The sequence below is a fragment of the Panicum virgatum genome, chromosome 8K (genome assembly GCF_016808335.1).
Source record: "Panicum virgatum strain AP13 chromosome 8K, P.virgatum_v5, whole genome shotgun sequence".
Taxonomy (NCBI): Eukaryota; Viridiplantae; Streptophyta; class Magnoliopsida; order Poales; family Poaceae; genus Panicum; species Panicum virgatum.
In genome coordinates, this window is record NC_053143.1 from 48,791,300 (window position 1) to 48,809,604 (window position 18,305).

An 18,305-nucleotide genomic window follows, 5' to 3' on the forward strand; every position below is an offset into this window, starting at 1 on the left:
ACCAATGATATAAAATTAATGGATACATATTTTACACAAGAGCCCAAGATAACAAGAGCACCAATCAAAATAGTGGTGTCCGTATAGATGCCACAGACTCTAGTGGCCAAATGAACTCATATTTTGATTACCTTGAGGAGATATGGGAAGTCGACTATGAGCCGCTAAAGATTCCTCTATTTTGTGGCCAATGGGTAAAGCTGACTGGAAAAGGTGTCGATATCGACGAGTACAGAATGACAACAGTAGACATCAAAGAGCTTGGCTTTCGAAACGAACCATTCGTCCTAGTTAAGGATGTCACTCAAGTTTTCTATGTGCATGACATGTCTAGCAAACCCAAAAAGAATGAGTCTAGAAATAAATCAGCAAAGGACAAGTCAGATGGAGATGAGCCAAAGTGTCATATAGTTCTGGCAGGTAAACAAAAAATTGTGGGAGTTGACGATGTCACAGATGAAGAAGAATACAATAAGGTTGAAGACATGACTCCGTTTGCTATGGAGGTCGACACAAGTATCCTTTTAGCCCAAGAGGAGGCTCCCTACGCACGCCATGATCACAATGAAGGGACGATCGTAAAGCAAACCATTGTTAATATTCCATTAGTTGAATGATTATCTCTTGTAATATTTCTCATCAACATTTACTATTTGTACTCATCATTAGAAATATTTGAAATATTATTTGTGAGGACCATATAGAGTATTATGGTAACCTCGATACTCACTCACACAAACATACACACATACACGCACTCACCTACTCACACACACATACACTCACTGAAACACACAGACACACACTCAAACGCACATACACTCACTCATAATATTTTCAAGCAATATTTGATTTATTAGGCAATTAAAAGATTTATTAGGCAATTAACATATTTATTAGGCAGCAGCAGCGCTCAAATGTTCAGGCCAAAGGTACCGGGTCATGGCACGAACCGGTGCCAATGCTCCATCGCAAGCACCGGGTGCCGATGACCAAGTGCCACGCGCCTGGTGCCCATGGTAAAGGCATCGGGTGCTGATGACCCGGTGCCGTCTAGTCCATGTCAAAGGCACCCGGTGCCGATGATCCGGTGCTGTCTGGTGGGCCCATGGCAAAGGCAACGGGTGCCGATGACCCGGTGCCGATAACTCTGTGTTGCGCGCCTGGTGCCCATGGCAAAGGCACTGGGTGTCGATGACCCGGTGTCGCCTGGTCTATGGCAAAGGCACCGGGTGCCGATGACCTGGTGCCGCCTAGTGGGCCCATAGCAAAGGCACCGGGTGCCGATGACCCGATGCCAATGACTCCATGCCGCGCGTCTGGTGCCCATGTCAAAGCCACCGGGTGCCGATGACCCGGTGCCTCCTGGTCCATGGCAAAGGCATCGGGTGCCGATGACCTGATGCCGCCTGGTGGGCCCATGGCAAAGGCACCGGGTGCCGCTGAGCCGGTGCCGATGACCCGGTTGGTGCCGATGACTGATACAGTTGGATATTTAGAAGTATTGCCGCCAACACACAGGAAAACAAAATTACAACCATCCTTAGGCACCGCTTAGGGTTCTCCACCGGTACCAAAGCGGGATTTCATTTTCCGCCCGTTGGGGACGGAACCGGGTAGGTGAACAACCGGTACCTAAGGCTGTCCTATGGTACCGGGTAGATCTAAAACTGGTGCCTAAGGGTGCTTTAGGTACTGGGTGACTTTTCTAGCCGGTATCAAAGTCCCTGAACATAAAACCAAACCCTTGTCCTTCTTCCTCCTCTAGTCCCCTGATTTTCGATCGTCGTGAGTGCCGCTGCCGCATCATCTTGCCCCGCCGCCGTTCGCGTCTTTTCCGCGCCTGCTTCGGTCTCCTCCGCCCGCACCCGTGGCCCTTGCCTCCTCCGTGCCCTCACCCGCGCCTCGGCGTCGTCGTCGTCTCCGGTCACCTTTGCGCGCCCGCACTGCCTGAAGGAGGGCCTCCACACGCCTGCGCCTTCATCGTCCCCGCCGGTGCCCGCGCGTGCATCGGGCCGACGCCCTCGTCCCCCGCCGCCCGCGCGTGCATCGGGCCGACGCCCTCGTCCCCCGCCGCCCGCGCGTGCATCGGGTCGACGCCCTCGTCCCCCGCCGCCCGCGCTTGCATCGGGCCGACGCCGATGACCCCGAGCGCGGCACCTCTTCTCCTCACCGACTCCGGCTGGCTCCAACGCGCCACACGCCGTGCGGCCCCGACGCGCCGCATCTCGCTGACCCCCACGCGCCGCTGCGCTGACGTAAAGCCGCCGCGTCGACGTAAGGCCGCCGCGCCATTTTTTATTTTTCTTTATTTTTTGTTTATTTCTATTTTTCATTATGCTTTAGATTATTTAGTTTACAAATTTATGTTTTAGTTTTTGTCATATAGTTCCGTGGAGTTCTAATTTTACTAATGTGATGAATTAATATTATCAATCTTTCCCAAAATGATAGATGTCGCAAATCTACAACGCCGCTTTCGATGTTGATCGGATTAACACCGTGTGCGATCAGCTCGCGGGATTCATTCTCAGGGAGATCAGAGGCAACTGCCCGTATCGACGTCGTGAGGGTCCTACTATAAACATGACTTGTATATTTGTAAATATATTGTTATTGCTATAACATAATTATATGTTTGCCTTTAACTTTTAGTTAATTTCGAATAGTCTTTGAATTTGAAACATGACCAATGGACGTATAGTACTGTAGAGCTCGATCGGGTACGCATAGCAATTCTCAAATAATAAACAAAACAAATAAAAATGAGGAAAACTCTTTGGTACCGGTTGATTTTTCCAACCGGTACCAAAGGGAAACATTTTGGTACCGGTTGGAAATACCGACCGGTACCAAAGAGGCTGCGTCCAGCCTCTTTGGTACCGGTCGGTATTTCCAACCGGTACCGATGGTGACCAAAGGCACCGGTTGAAATACCTGGTGCCGAAGATCGAGGTCAAAGGTTCCGGTTTCGGGGTACCGGTTCGAAAACCGGTACCTAAAGCCTTTCCTAATCGGTACCTATGGCCTCTTTTCTAGTAGTGATCACTGAATCATGAATGAAATGAAATGCATTTTGTAACTATTTTCTTCACTGTTAGATTAACTTTAGCAGTTTTTATGCATTTATAGATTGTATCTGATTTGCTTAAAGCATTTGCACTAACATGAAGAATCTTCCTTTTCCAGAAACCAAAGTGAAATAGACAGGCCTTGGTGGAAGATGGCATCTTCTTGCGCTGATGATAATGACCAAAGTGAAGTAGACAGGCTTTGGTGGAAGATGGCATCTTCTTGCGCTGATGATCATCCTTTCCCTTTACAAATATCCGCACTTATCATTTTAGTGGGGTGCAGTACACTGGGACATATTCTAGGAGGTAGTGGTATGCATGCACTCAAGTCTGAACTCTGAATCCGGCCGGGTGGCAATGGAAGGAAAATAAATCTCACTAGCTCTGTCATATGCAACGGAATCAGTGATCTTACTACACCAATCTGTCCCTGCCTTCTAAGTTCCAAAGTGTAAGAACCTGAAGCAAACTTCAGAGCTGTAGTTTTGTTCCCTCAAAAATTCTAAAAACAGACTCTAATAGTTGGAGTACTCGCACGGAACCTGAACCTCTGAAGACGACCTTCCATGTGTTGCAGGATCATGGTTGGTTTTTGGGTTCAGTGCTGTGTGGTACCATAACCTTTTCACTTGTTAAGCAACAGACTCCTTGACTCGCACCAACCAACCAAGGGCTCACAGGTGTAAAAGCAAATGTATTGCATTGCTTGAATAATGAAAGAGACAGGAGGGAAGTGTGCAAATGACCCAAGAAATACAAGGGGAGCATATCAAAAGTTTGCCCGGGTGCATTGGAATTGTGCTTCCAAATTGAAGCACTTTAGGGATAAGAGGATAAAAGTTCGTTTGGTAGGCTGGCACGGCCATTTCCTTTGTTGATTTATTTATGCGTAATGCCTTTTTCTTTCATCCTTGCACCAACAAAAGGAATCTCTTTTTCTCAAAGCAATAATGATGGCAGCTTGTTTAATTAAGAGTGGGATGACCTGCTAAGAAGAATTTGATCGAGCACGCATGGGTCATCTGCGTTGTCCTGCTGTTTCCGTCTTGCCACTGTAGCAAATCACGATGTCGCTGCAGGGATGATAGAAATAAAAATGAAATAAAGTTCATTTTGTAGCTATTTTATTTACCGTGAGATGGACTTTAGCAGTGTTTATGTACTATTTAGATATCATATCTGATTTTCTTAAAGCATTTGCAGTAACAAGACGAATCTTCTTTTTCCTTGTACCAAAGTGATTGAAGTGGACAGGCCGTGGTGGAGGATGGCATCTTCCTGCACTGATGATCATGACCAAAGTGAAGTAGACAGGCTTTGGTGAAAGATGGCATCTTGATCTTGCGCTGATGATCATCCTTTCCCTTTACAAATATCCGGACTTATCGTTTTAGTGGGGTGCTGTACACTGGGACATATTCTAGGAGGTAGTGGTATGCATGCACTCAAGTCTGAACTCAGAATCCGGCCGGGTGGCAATGGAAGGAAAAAAAATCTCACTAGCTCTGTCATATGCAACGGAATCAGTGATCATACTACACCAATCTGTCCCTGCCTTCCAAGTTCCAAAGTGTAAGAACCTGAAGCAAACTTCAGAGCTGCAGTTTTGTTCCCTCAAAAATTCTAAAAACAGACTCCAATAGTTGGAGTACTCGCACGGAACCTGAACCTCTGAAGACGACGTTCCATGTGTTGCAGGATCATGGTTGGTTTTTGGGTTCAGTGCTGTGTCGTACCATAACCTTTTCACTTGTTAAGCAACAGATCAAACCTTTGGTAATTATGGGGACGTCATCCAAATGTACGCTCCTTACTGTTGCGCCGAGCTCAGTTACAAGACTCTCAACCACTTGATGGCGTCCTCAACGATGTCGTCATCAGGTTTGGGTGCCCGTAAAACGTTCAGTACTGAGAAATAAAAAAACTTGTGCTCACGCATCCTTAGGCTACAAATTAAAATATTAGGTCAAACTACAACTATTAAAAATGGCTGAAGTCTCAAAGTTAACCACGACTTACAAAATCATAAAAGCGTTCTCGTTAAACAAAATCCATCCACCATGCAATCATAAAAACGTACATGGGCTCGATTGTTTGGATTTTGTTTTTTACTTATGGGCCGGGCCGGTAAGAATAGCCCGATCAGCAAATTCACAAACTACTTGCATCTTAGCGATATGTTATTGCTTTAGGCCATGGAAAAAAAAAGGCTGGCAAGAATGTTGCAGGGACAATTTGTCAGGCGATGAGCGAGGCGAGAATGTGTTTGCTGCGTCGCTGCCATGTTTGTTGCCAAGTCGCCGGTTGCATCCTTCAAAAAAAAAAAAAAAAAAGTCGCCGGTTGCAGGTCCGTGTCTGCCGACAAGCGAACAGCTCACGTGACTGGCTCACGCCTTATATGGTCAGTATAAACCATTACTGATTTCATATTGATTTCGGTAATTATCTATCTATTATATTAATATAGGAATATTAAAAGAAACCACTACGATCGCTAAGAGAGTTTAAAAATTAACACGTTAATCTAAAAAAAGAACCCGCAAAAAAATCTAAAAAAGAGAAGATTTACATAGTTGAATTTTACGAAGATCTACGAATCTACACCGACTCATAGAGTCGATATCAAATATGATTAATAATTAAAAATCCATGAAGAACACGATTAGTAACTAGCTAAATTCGGAATTTAAAAAATAAAAAAACTAGGATTTGATCAAAGAGTCCAAGACGAATATGATTAGAACAGCTAAATTCAAAATAAAAATTAGCCCCGATAAAACATTACATATTGGATATGATTAATAAATAGCTAAATTTGAAATACAAATACTAAAAAAAATTAGTAGTTCACTGAAGAGTCCTTATCAAATATGACTAATGGATAGCTAAATTTATAATTAAAAATAAAAATACTAGTAGTCGATTTGTATTGCGATTAACTAGCAAATTAGGAAGAAAAATAGCTTAATCAAAGGGATTAAAAATAAGAAAGTGAGTAGTTAATTTGGATATGATTTTTAAATAAAATAGCTAAACAAAAGTATGTGTCATATATAATTAATAATGAACTATATGGAAACAAAATAATGATAATAGATACTTTGATTTCTTTTGAGTTGGAAAGCAAAATGACATATGAAAATAGTCCGTATAGAATAAATTTATTTATGGTAGATTCAAAAGTATTTACGACATTAATTTTTAGAATTATCTAATTCTTTAGGTTAATCCAAAAAGTTTGTTAAAAATAAAAATACCAGTTGAAGTAAACAATCTTCTTTCTTTTATTTATTCTCTAACCTTCGATTCCAAAAGCTCCTTGCATACATGCATACAAATGTTGCATCTTTTTTCCATCACGTGTTGTGCACTGGCTCCACAAATTTACTGTTGCAGCTTGCAGATAGCAATGTACAATCTTCCGCTTTATGCTCAACGTTCTATATTTTTTTCCTTCCAAATTCATATAAAATAGTATAATTTTTGTTATTTTATTTTCAAAAGTTAACGTATATATTAATAGTATTTAACAAACTTTTTGGATTAACCTAAAGAATTAGATAATTCTAAAAATTAATGTTGTTGTAAGGAAAATGGCCCCTCTTAGGGAAATGGCCTCTCATGCCAAGGTTGTCATATTTCCTCATATGTGTTTTGGTGATTTGATGACAACCCAACACTTGGAAGAAAGTGATGATGAATCAAGTTCAAGTGAGGATAAATACCCAAGCGCCATGCTATATCACCACCACAAGATAGCCAAGCATGTACATGAGCTCTATGAGCTTGGGTACAAAACTCTCATTAGAGAGAATGCGGTGGGGATGGAGAAGATGGCAAAGAAGAAGAGCAAGTCAAGATCTCAAGCTCTCTCCGTCATCTACAAAAGTGGTAAAAGCTCAAGTAACAAGAATATCAAAAATTCCAAGAGCACACTCCCGAACCCCAGTTTTGTTTGCGCGAGAATATCAAGCTCCCCAAGAGCACACAAGAATATCAAGCTCTCTCCGCCATTGACGCCGGCGCTACTACACTGCCTCCCTGCTTGATTCCAAGCGTTGGTGAGCACACTCCTGAACCCCAGTTTTGTTTGCGCGAGATAATTTCGCCTGTGGCACACCCTAGGTGCCCCGGCATCGCAAGTCGGCGTTCCCGCCGCCGCGCACACCCCTGCCCCGCCGTGGCGGATGCCCTGAAGGGCACCCAGCCCCGCTCGATCCTTGTTCCAGGTTGCTCGTGCCTCGCGCAAGCTCCACGATCCTTTAGCACACGCGCCCGAGCCCCAGCACTGCCCGAACGCCTCTCACCGGCGTACCGCCGCCGCGCAGACCTGCCACCGCCGTCGCAACTGCATCCCAGAGCCTCACCGTGCCCTCCTCTTGGCTCAGGTGGGTCACGCATTCCACGCCGATCCTCCCAGGCCAAGCTCCACTCGATTTGACTCTCGGAAGGCCGAGTTCGGCCAACTCCGGTGAAGCGCCGCCGCGGGGAAGAGTTTCCCAGCGAGCTCCGTCGCCGCCGACGCCCCCTTGAACCCTGGCCGTTCGATCCAGAACGCGCGGCCAAGATGAGATCTAGCATACCCCTTCGCCCAGAGCCGTTAGATCTAGATCCAACAGATCACATCCACCCCCGTGCCCCGATGGGATCCGATCCGTTAGATCCGAAGCCAACGCTCAGGATTAGATCCAGTTTTAGATCAGACCCGGATCATTAGATCCAGATCCGACGGCCCGGATTCAAAGATACCGGTTCGGCCTGCCTGTTTTACTAAAGAGCCCCTGTACTTTTTAGAAATCAACCCGTAGTCCACGTTAGTTCAAAAATAATTACAGTTCAGCCCAATTTTTAGCGTTTAGGTCCCTGAGCTTTTACAAAATAGAACCTGCAGTCCAGCCTCTGTGTTTTCACTAGTTAGACCCTAGAAATATCCTTTAATTATGTTTAGGTCCTCTGTTTTTGCTCCGAAGCCCCTGGAATCTTAGTTTTTCTCACAGATAGATCCCTGGTTACTGTTTTAGCCATATCTTCCTCGTTTTAAATCCGTTTTAGATGGTTTTTACGCCCACATGATCGTAGTAACACGTAGAATAGTTTTATACTAGTTTTGTGCTCTGTTTTATTGTATTGGTGTACTGTTTTCTTATAGAAGTTCTTTGTTGCATGTATGTTTGTGTATGTGCTAGACTTGTTTTGGCGTTGCGATCGTGGTTAGACTTCGAGCCACCTTCTTTCTGAGCAGTTTGAGCAGCAGCAGGAGAACTTTGAGGAAGGCAAGTATAACATGATTTCCTATCACTTTTAAATACAATTTCATATTGTATTTTAATACTGTATGCCTATAAGAAATTCCTAGCCACTTTACCCTTTGTATAATTACCTTGGGTTGCATTTTGGTTAGTTTCTTTTTAATTAATTTTGATTAATGGTCTTATGCAATTTAATTTCTAGAGCATACCCTCTGTGCTGTGTGCTTGAGTGGTGTACGCCTCTTTAAAATATATTTTGTTAGAAACATGGCTTAGGGGACCAGCACGGTGCTTAGTACTTGGTTGGCTACTCTCCATAAGGACTGGTCCATAGAGCAACAACATAGAACAACCGCACAACCACAAGACTAGAATGGGACAGTCTTGGCTTACTAATTAGGTCTTTTTGGTTTAGGAGTAACTTACCATGCGTGGGCAAGAGGGGTGGTAAGCTTCAATGGTCCCTGCTCCTCTCGCTGGACTGTGATGTGTGCTTGTTCCCCTTGAGGTGGGCCCCATCGTCGCTGATCCAGAATCCTTAGCGGTTACACCTTACCAACGAGATTCTTTTGTAACGGCCTCGTAGTGTGCTTGCTAGTCATCTCACCTAAGGAAGTGCGATGGACAACTAGCATAGCCCACGACTTGTGGGTAAAGATGTGCAAACTCTCGAGAGTGAAAACTGGTATACTAGCTGTGTTCACAGTCATGAGCGGTCCAGATCCTCCGTCTGATTAGTGGGGGTTTACCTTGGTGGTTTTGGCTTGGTTCTCAGTAGTATCATAATTAATTTTGATTAAATTTCTATGTAATTTGGGTTCATGGTAATTCATCCACTTGTAGTAAATAGCTTAAATAAAATATGTCAAGATTAAAAGCTAATGCAGTTGAGTCAGCCAACCTTAGAGCCTTATAGTCATGTTATACTTGTTGAGTACAAGTTGTGTACTCACTCTTGCTTCTTCTACACCTCTTTTGGATACGTTCCACTGCTGCTCAGTTTCCGGTGACGTGGATGACTACATCAATGGTTTCGACGATTTCTAGGCGCTTCATCTCCCAGCCGACGTCCCTATGGTGCCCTGTTTCGACGAGGGTTTTCGTATATGTTTTTATGCTTCTGTTGTATCAGACATACGTGTGTGTTCTAGTCGATTATATACAGCCTTTAGGTCCAAGGGATGAAAACATGGAGAAAACAAGTTAAAGAAACCGGCGAAGACTCGATACATGAAACCATCAAGAAATAAACTCACCGGTTGAACGATGCTGAAGAAATTATATACGTCGGTGCATTGACAGAAGAAGACCAAAGAAAATACATACACCGGTTGATCCGATGATGCACCCATCAATTACATCGGTTCAGTTGCCCAGAGAGATGGTTTTTCATGGAAGATGAAGAAGTTACACTCACCGGTTAAACCGACGATGGATTTAAGTTAACGTCGGTGTAGTTGTCCAGAGAGTTGGTTTTTCAGTTGATCAGAGGACAACTACATTCACCAGTTGAACCGACGATAATATCATATTCACCGGTTGATTAAGCTGCAGAACATCGATTGATTGATGTAGCCATTGGAGTATAACGGATAGTTGGAAAAAGTTGTTCACCGGTTGAACCGGTGATGACACAAAGTGAATCATCGGATTAACCGGTGATGGCGCTTTCTGTCAGCCACTTTTCCAACGGCTCTTTTGGGGTGTGTGGGCTATATATGCCCCCCAAGGCCGGTTGCATCATATGGTTGATTGCCTCAAGAGTTGAAGGAAGTGCTGCCCAAGCAAACTATCATCATCAACCATCGTAGAAGAGTTTAGTGCCATATCTAGCTTGTGAGAAGCTTTGAGAGAGTGCTTTGTGCACTTGTATAGGCTTAGTTCTTGAGAGAGCAAGCTTAAGAGAAGTCTTAGCCTCAGCTAAGCAAGTGTACTCATCGACGACCCTCCGACTCGGTGTGTAGCGGTGCCGACATTTTGTGCGGGGAAGAGGAGACCCATCCTTGGTGGAGAAGCTCCGTAGTGAAGACGGTGCCGTGGTGACCGAGAGAGATGGTGGCAGTGACCTTATCTTGGTGACTAGGTGCACTTAACCTTTGCTTGCCGGTGTGCCTTAGTGGCCTAGTGCAAGACGGTGATTGGAAGAGACCCGGTGCTTGGCCATTGATGCATTGATGGCGGGCCAACGTGGACTAGGGGTGGCTTTTGGCCTACCGATACCACGGGATAAATCCTCGTGTCTTCGCGGGAGTTTGCACCCCTCTTGCCATCACCTCTTTACTTACCCTATTTACGTTTCCGCATTGCTTGTGTGCTTTTACGTTTCCTAGTTAATTTAGTTAGGATTGGAACTAGTTAATTTATTGGAAGGCGATTAGTGACCCAATTCACCCCTCCCCCTCTTGGGTCGTTCGGACACACCCTCGATCCCTTTCAATTCTATATAAAATCAACAAGCTAATAGAAAAATATTTAAAATATATATACTTATACTAAACTATCATCGCCAATCAAAAATTAAAAATATACTTATACTAAAATTATTTCCTTGTAATATAAGCATGTGGCATGAATAATATAAAATATATATATTTATACGTAAGATATTCTATTTTTCTTCTAAATTCATGTTCCAAAAAAATCTAGAAGAATGTACTATAGATATATACTAAAATTCTAGTATTTGTCAAATACTATTAATATATACGTTAAGTTAAAAATAAAATAACTAAAAATTATACTATTTTATATGAATTTGGAAGGAACTAAAAACTATAGAGAGTTGAGCATAAAGCAAAAGAATGTACATTGCTATCTGCAACCTGCAACAGTAAATTTGTAGAGCCCGTGCACGACACGTGATGGAAAAAAAGATGCAACATTAGTATGCATGGAGCTTTTGAAATCGAAGGTTAGAGAATAAATGAAAGAAAGAAGATTTTTTTATTTCAACTGGTATATACACTGAACATTCATCTAGATCTTCTTCAAGAAATGTAAGGGCATTTTTCATGCATAATGATTGAAACTATCATCGCCTATCAAAAATTAAAAATATATACTTATACTAAAACTATTTCCTTGTAACACCGCTGCACGCCAGGAGGCTACAGCCTACGGGCCCTCTCGAGCTAATGGGCTAAGCAAACTGGGCCTCGACTCGACGCGGCCCAATCCTCGCCGCACAGATTTCATCGTACGGTCCGAAATCACTCGGTCCTGGACGGCCCGGACGGTGAATCGGATACCGTCCGCCCCCGGGGAGGCCGGCGCACGCGGCCGGGACGGCACGGCGGCGGCGGCGTCGGGCGCCGGTGGCGGCTTGCTCATCCGCGAACGGCTTGTATCCGCATCGCCACACGCACGCGAGATTCGTCGCAGCAGGGGTCGGACGGCGGGTGCTGCCCGGCGCCGGTTTCTTGCTTGCTTGCCAGTGCAGTGCTCGCCGCGACGCCGCGGCGAGAAGCCAGGCCGCCACCGATCGCCCGGCATCCACCTCGCGCGCAGCCTCCGTTGAACGGCAGGTTCCGGCGAGGCACGCGAGCCACGGACGAAGCGGAGGAGGCGTCATCGAGCGGGGCTTCCTCGCCCATGTCAGGCCGGCCCTGATAGGCTGTCTGAATTTTGACGCGATCAGAGAGTTTCCTGGAGAGCATCTTTGTGTGGGTCTGTTTCTCCATCAGTGGTATGAGTTGCCTTCTGAAAGTCATCGGGTGCTCTAGCCTAAGAGGGTGAATTAGGCACTAATAAAAGCTTTGATCTATAGCTCCAACTAGTTTGCACAAAACTTAAACTAAAACATGCTATCTAAAGTGCAACTAGGTTGTTCTAGTGTAAAACCCCTATCCCAAAAGAGTTTAGCAACCTATAACCTTTTCTATCAAGAAACTATTCTATGAAAGTAAAGGCACACAAATTGCTAGTATGAAATGCGAAAAGTTAATAAGCGGGATAGGAGATAGCAAACTCTTGACGCGGGTGTTTATCCCGTGGTTCGATTAGCCACAAAGGCACACCTACATCCACGTTGTTGTAGCACTCACTAAGAGTATTGCTACTTGGCCACCAAGTCTCTTCCGTAAACACAATCACAGTCACCTTGGCCCCGAATTCCACTAAGGAGCTTCTCCACAAAGGATGGGGGTCTCCACGTCCCCCGCACAAAGATGTCGTCGCCGCTCCACACCAAGTCGGAGGGTCGATGACGTTGCCGGCGAGCTTCACGCTCCAAGGTGCCGGCGCACCAAGCTCTTGTTTTGGTTCGCTAATGAACCACAGTACAAAGGCTCGAAGCCTTACTATCTCACTCACTAAGAGCTAATCCTTTACACAACACTCTCAAAGTGTGCTAAGGGCTAGGGATATGATCTTGATGCTTTTGTATGGCTTGGAGATGTTCTTGTGTGTGTGTGGGATGTCCAGCAACTCCAGCAATCTTCAAATGGACGGGGTGAGGCGTATATATAGGCCACCAAGTCTTGTAGCCGTTGTGCCAACGGTCAGCAGAAAATCTGCGTATCACCGGAAGAACCGATGCATCTGGCTGAGGTAGCGTCGGTTCTTCCGGTCACTCATAACCCGAAGTAGCCGTTGAACTTCTGACAGCTGACGCGGTGATCACCGGTTGAACCGATGCTTTGTACCGATACATCACCGATTCATCCGGTGCTTAAGAATCTTCTCCTGGGCGCTGACGTCATTGCACCGAAGCAATACTCCGATGCACCGTCGGTTGAACCGGTGCTGAAGAAACTTCTCCTGGGCACTTGACATCGTCTCTGGTACACAGTACGCCCAATGCATCGATGCCCTTTCTTGGACCGTCGGTTCAACCGGTGCCTATAGGCTGACTTGGCTTCGATTCCCTTCTGCACTAAATATCATAGCGTCGGTTCTTCCGACAAGCGTCGGATGCACCGATGTTTAGGCATCGGTTTTTCCGGTGCTCCTGATCCGAAGAGCTTTCAGGGCGCTGCCCTGAGACCCCCGTCCGCTAACCGGGTAGCGGAACCCCCGTAGGGGCAGCCCTTCGGGTCTAGCTACGCCTATCTTCTTTTATCTTTGTCATCACTTGAACCTAAACGCCTGAGAATGGTCATCTTAACAATCATATTAGTCCAAGTGTTGTGTTGTCATTCGATCACCAAAATCACTCGAAATGGCATAAATGGTGCCATGTTCGTTTCACCTTCTGATGTTGGATGTCCTGCGTCAGCTCATCTGAATTTCCGGGGTTGCTAATAAAATGAGACTAACCCGTGCAAATATTGACTTGCAAATTGCAGTGCTAACAACCCAGATGTCATGTCACAAGTGAGATTTCAACAAACATTTTGAGTGCTAGAGGTTGAAGAAAAATTGTGCCATTTCCTAAGGCCACAATCACAAAGCTATACATTTTCCTCAAATCTCAACCCATATTTCCTAATCAACTTAATCAGAGTATATCGTAAGGCGGGGATGGTTGGGATGAATTTCAGCTCCACGCCTTAGTGCAGTCTTTGCTTGGTCCACCTCCTCAGTGCTCGCCACTTCAGATCGGAACTCGATGAACACATCCTGCAGCAATGGCAGGTTCTCCATGCCCATGTCGAGATCACGATCGCTGCTGATGAAGAACAGGTCGAAATAAAGCTCTTTGAGCCTTGGCATAGCTCCTTCCTGAAATACCACAGGCTCTACAAATCCCCAGAACTTGCAGTGTACAAGACACGGGAACAATTCAGAACCAACAATGAATCTCCCAAGGATTCCAAGGTTCACATGATCCACCTCCAGTTCTAGAGAGTGGAGAGCTGGCAACCTCCCGAGAACTTCGAGATCCTTTGGCTGCAGCTCCCTTACGGCAATCCACAGAAAGGAGAGGTTCGGAATAAGAGCTGATGCCATCCAAGCCGGCAGTGTTGAGAACCAGCAGCTCCGGACTGTGTTCAGCCTCCAAAGATGTCGTGGCGCAACCAAGGAATCCAATCCACCAATGCTGCGTTGGCCATTGATGACCTCTATATACAGATTCTTGATCTTTTGCAGCTTGTTTAGGTGCTCCACCATCTTATTGTTCCATTTGTCCAAGACAATACGTAGTAACCTCAGTTCCAGTAGCTGGCCTATCTCTTCTGTAATGTCCAAGGTGGAGTCGTCAATGCGCAGTAACAGCGTTTCAAGGCATGTCATGTTGCCAATCCCATTTGGCAGTCTTGTAGACCAGTCAATGTAGAGGAACATCAAATTTCTTAGCTGAATAACAGTCGGTGGCAAGCAAGAAATTTTATTGCGCTTTACGTCCAAGGTTTGTAGAGATGACATGTTTCCAATTTCCTCTGGGATATGGGAAATACCTGTGCCACGTAGTCCCAGGAACCTCAAGTGAAATAATTTCCCAAGGTGCTTAAGGCTGTAACTCTGTGAAAGATTGCAACCTTGCAGGTCCAGTACACGTGTAACTCGGAAACTGTCAAGGGCCGGCATTGAATCAAGAGCAGATGGAAATACAAAAACTGACCTCACTTGTTGCAAGCTCTTTGTAGCCCAAGTCATAGAATGATTGTCCTTGCCATTTTGAAGGGACAACCTCCGGATTGTATTTGATGGAGAAGTGTTCTCCGTACCACTCAGGACTGTAACAAAGTTTTCTTCATTTGATAAGGAACATATAAGATCAAGCACCATATCATGTACTTGGCATCCTTGTATCGAACCAGAGTACCAATCATACATGGGTTGGATCATACTTCTATTTATCAGATCGTTGAAGTAACTCTCTCCAACTTCTAGTAGGGTTTGGCCTTGTTTTCCAGATTGAATAAAACCTTCAGCTATCCACATGTTTATCAGGCAAACTTTGTTAATCATATAATCTTCTGGAAACACACTTAAATATAGAAAACAAGTCCTCAGATGGGCTGGCATATCATAATAGCTAAGTGACAAAATATTTCTCATATTCCTCACATCTTGATTATTTTCCAATCCAGTACCCACAGAGTTGCAGAGTTCATACCACTCCAATATCATTCCTCCTTTGCTAGCCAGTAAACTAGCTATCGTAATGATAGCTAAGGGTACGCCAGCGCATTTCTTTAGAATTCTATCAGAGACTTCAGCCAACTGCTCATCAGGACATTTGACTTTATCTTCATTGTGAAATATTCTTCTATACAATAATGTTCTAGACTCCTGAAGGCAGAGAGGTTTCAGCTCATAAGCACCACCAACTTCTTCAGCGACATTGACATTACGGGTAGTTATGATAATTCTGTATCTGCCATTATTATCAGGCAGGGCACATCTCATCATTTTCCAAACTGAAATATCCCAGATGTCATCGAGAACAATGATATATCTGTGCATATGGAAACATAAAAAGGCAAGCTATTAAAAAATTATGCTAGATAGGGTATTAAGCTAAGCATGGAGCTATTACATTACCATAGCTAGAGTATTAAAAGAGCAATTAGATTAGCACTACAAATCCTTTTAGTGAGGACTCAGGAGTCTCCATCAATGCTACAAAAGAGATTTAGTGGTTGTAGTACATGGTTTAATTAATGGGGAGACACAAGATCATTTTTAATAACTCCTTTACTGCCACCTTGGTCATGCACATGGCAGTTATGGAGTAATCAAGTTGATGCCTACTACTAGTGTGCGTACTGTAAAGTTTTCATACCTCTTGCTCTGAAGGAATTCTCTGATCTCATCAATAACATTGATCCTTGCATTATTTCTCTTGGCAAGTTGATAGAACATGTCCTGGAACAGTTTCTCCATGTGAGGATTCCGGGACACCGAAACAAATGCAGAGCAATCGAACTGCGACCTGATCTTTTCATAGACTGCATTAGCAAGAGTTGTCTTTCCCAGGCCCCCAAATCCAACAATGGAAACTATCTTGTCTTCCTCCTTGGACACTTCATCCCCTCCCATCAGAATCTTGACTACCTCATCTCTCGTCTCCTCAACGCCAACAAGCTCTGTTGCCTCTGCGTACTGAAAGACCAAACGAGGATCGAAAGTTGCATTGGCAGGCTGATCAGCAACACCGCTGATCTTGTACCTCTCACGCCGCTCACACACCTCCATGACACGGCTCTTGATGTCCCTAATGTCAGTAGCAACCTTACGGCGAAACTTAGCCCGTGTCAGCAAGTTCAGGCTCCTGTAGATGAACTTCTTGAAGCCATGATGTGGCTGGGGAGGCTCGCTGCCCTTGCCACGAACCATGAACGCGTCGATGCTGTCCTCGATGTCGTAGGTCAGCTCTCGCACATCCCTGGCCCAGATCTTGTCCTGCTTGTCGAGCCGGTCGGCCGGCGCATCCGAGAGCTTCTCGAGGGCGGCTTTCATGCTCTCGAGCTCGGCCTGCAGGAACATGATCTCCCCCTTCACCCCCTTCTGCAGATTGTACTCGCCGACGAGCAGATCGGCAAGCTTGGGGAGGAGGCGAGGCAGGGCACCCGTCACCACCTCCATGATGAATCTGTTGCTCACAGACAGCAAGGAGTAAGATCACAGATCAGCAAGCTTAGCTGAACTTCTGAAACTGTAGTGGAGCTCTAGAAAAAACCTGTCCTAATTGCCGCTGTGTGGCCCCCAGTCGTGAGTCGTGACGCCGCTCTTCACTGGATGATCAGGCCGGCCGCCGCCGCTTGTCGCCGGATCGAACCGACGCTGCGAGTCTGTGACGAAGGTGCCGATTGCCACTGCTCGCTGAGTTGCTCCTTGCTGGCCGCCATCGCCGTTGACTTGGAACAGGACTCAAGACTCGAAGAGACTGATGAGACTGACTCTGCTTTGCCTTTCTTAGCCCTGTTGGAGAATTTAGTCTCATCAAATCCTGTATTTGAAGATAGTATGATTTACACGTTTTAGAAAAAATATTCTCTATTAATAAAGAGTAAAATATGTGGGCGGTCGTCGAATTTATCTCTCAAAATGCATTTTTAGATTCATAAACTTGTCTGAAAGTATCATTCGGATCCCTACACTCTCAAGATGCATATTCAGGTCTCCAAACATATCTTAATGTGTCATTTCTGTCCCAAAACTCTAAAGGTGAATTTTCATATCCCTAAAAAATTTGAATTTAATCAATTGTATTCAAAATAGACTGTTTATTAAACCATTTTTCAGCCGATTCATTTAGAAATTTTACCACTAAACCATTTGAATTCCGAATTAGCTGCTTATTAATTATACATCATCAGTTAATCCAGATCATTTGATTTCAAAGGTGGATATTATAGTTTTCTCGTTTAACATGGAGATATTAATGCTAATCCTGAATATTTCCTACTAACTATTTATATTTTGCATGTGCTTTGTATAAATTTATTAGAATTAATTGGATATATGCCATTACAATTTTGCAAGTTCACCGTTCTGCCATTACAATTCATCTATTTGGAGATATGTTATTACAATTAGTTCTTTAATTGAGATGTGCTATTTTGTATGTATTTGATGTTTTTAGGTCCACTGGCAGTCCTCCGTATTTTTGTATGGTCCAAAATACTCATGTTACCTCTATTCTACCCCTTTTGACATGTGGGCCCCACGTCATCTTCTTCCTTCCTTTCTTCCCTAACCGGCCTCAAAATAAACAATCGTGCACAGCAGCGTCGACCTCAATTGTGACAGAGATTGTGATGGAGCCCCAATCAGCATCGTAGAGGACCGAGGTGGGGCGCACATGGAGCAGCACGACGGCGCCCCTCAGGCGGATGTAGTTCTGGATGGCCCACTTGATAGTGAAAATGGACTCATCAGAGAGGTCGACAACGATGGCGATGTGGCGGTGTGGGATGGCCGGGTTGATCCCCGCGAGCCAGGAGAAGAAGAAGCATGGGGAGGGGGGCTGGATTGCGCCCGCTCGCACCGCCACCGAGAGTCGCACTGGCGCCAAGGTCCAAGCGATGTAGCACACGTAGAGGAGGGTGGCGCTGAAGGTGTTGAGCGGTTGCGGTGGCGCGTCCCGGGCGTG

At 45.0% G+C, this 18,305-nt stretch overlaps 1 protein-coding gene and 1 long non-coding RNA gene across 3 annotated transcripts; one reads left to right on the top strand and one right to left on the bottom strand.

Moving 5' to 3' along the window:
* The first annotated feature begins 1,560 nt into the window (after positions 1–1,560).
* On the top strand, positions 1,561–4,306 carry LOC120645009. Its single transcript, XR_005664041.1, has 2 exons — positions 1,561–2,277; positions 2,455–4,306. It is a non-coding gene; the product is annotated as an uncharacterized LOC120645009 (long non-coding RNA).
* Positions 4,307–13,566: 9,260 nt separating this feature from the next.
* Positions 13,567–17,121, bottom strand: LOC120644991 (disease resistance protein PIK6-NP-like). 2 transcript variants are annotated; one of them, XM_039921734.1, is made up of 3 exons: positions 16,890–17,121; positions 15,993–16,802; positions 13,567–15,584 (listed from the first exon to the last, which is right to left on the bottom strand). In XM_039921734.1, exons 2-3 carry the CDS (start codon positions 16,793–16,795, stop codon positions 13,757–13,759), a joined length of 2,631 nt encoding a protein of 876 aa, XP_039777668.1. In that variant the 5' UTR covers positions 16,796–16,802; positions 16,890–17,121; the 3' UTR covers positions 13,567–13,756. The 2 variants fall into 2 exon arrangements, with proteins under 2 accessions (XP_039777668.1, XP_039777667.1); XM_039921733.1 differs by having other exon boundaries at positions 13,567–15,665.
* Positions 17,122–18,305: the final 1,184 nt, after the last annotated feature.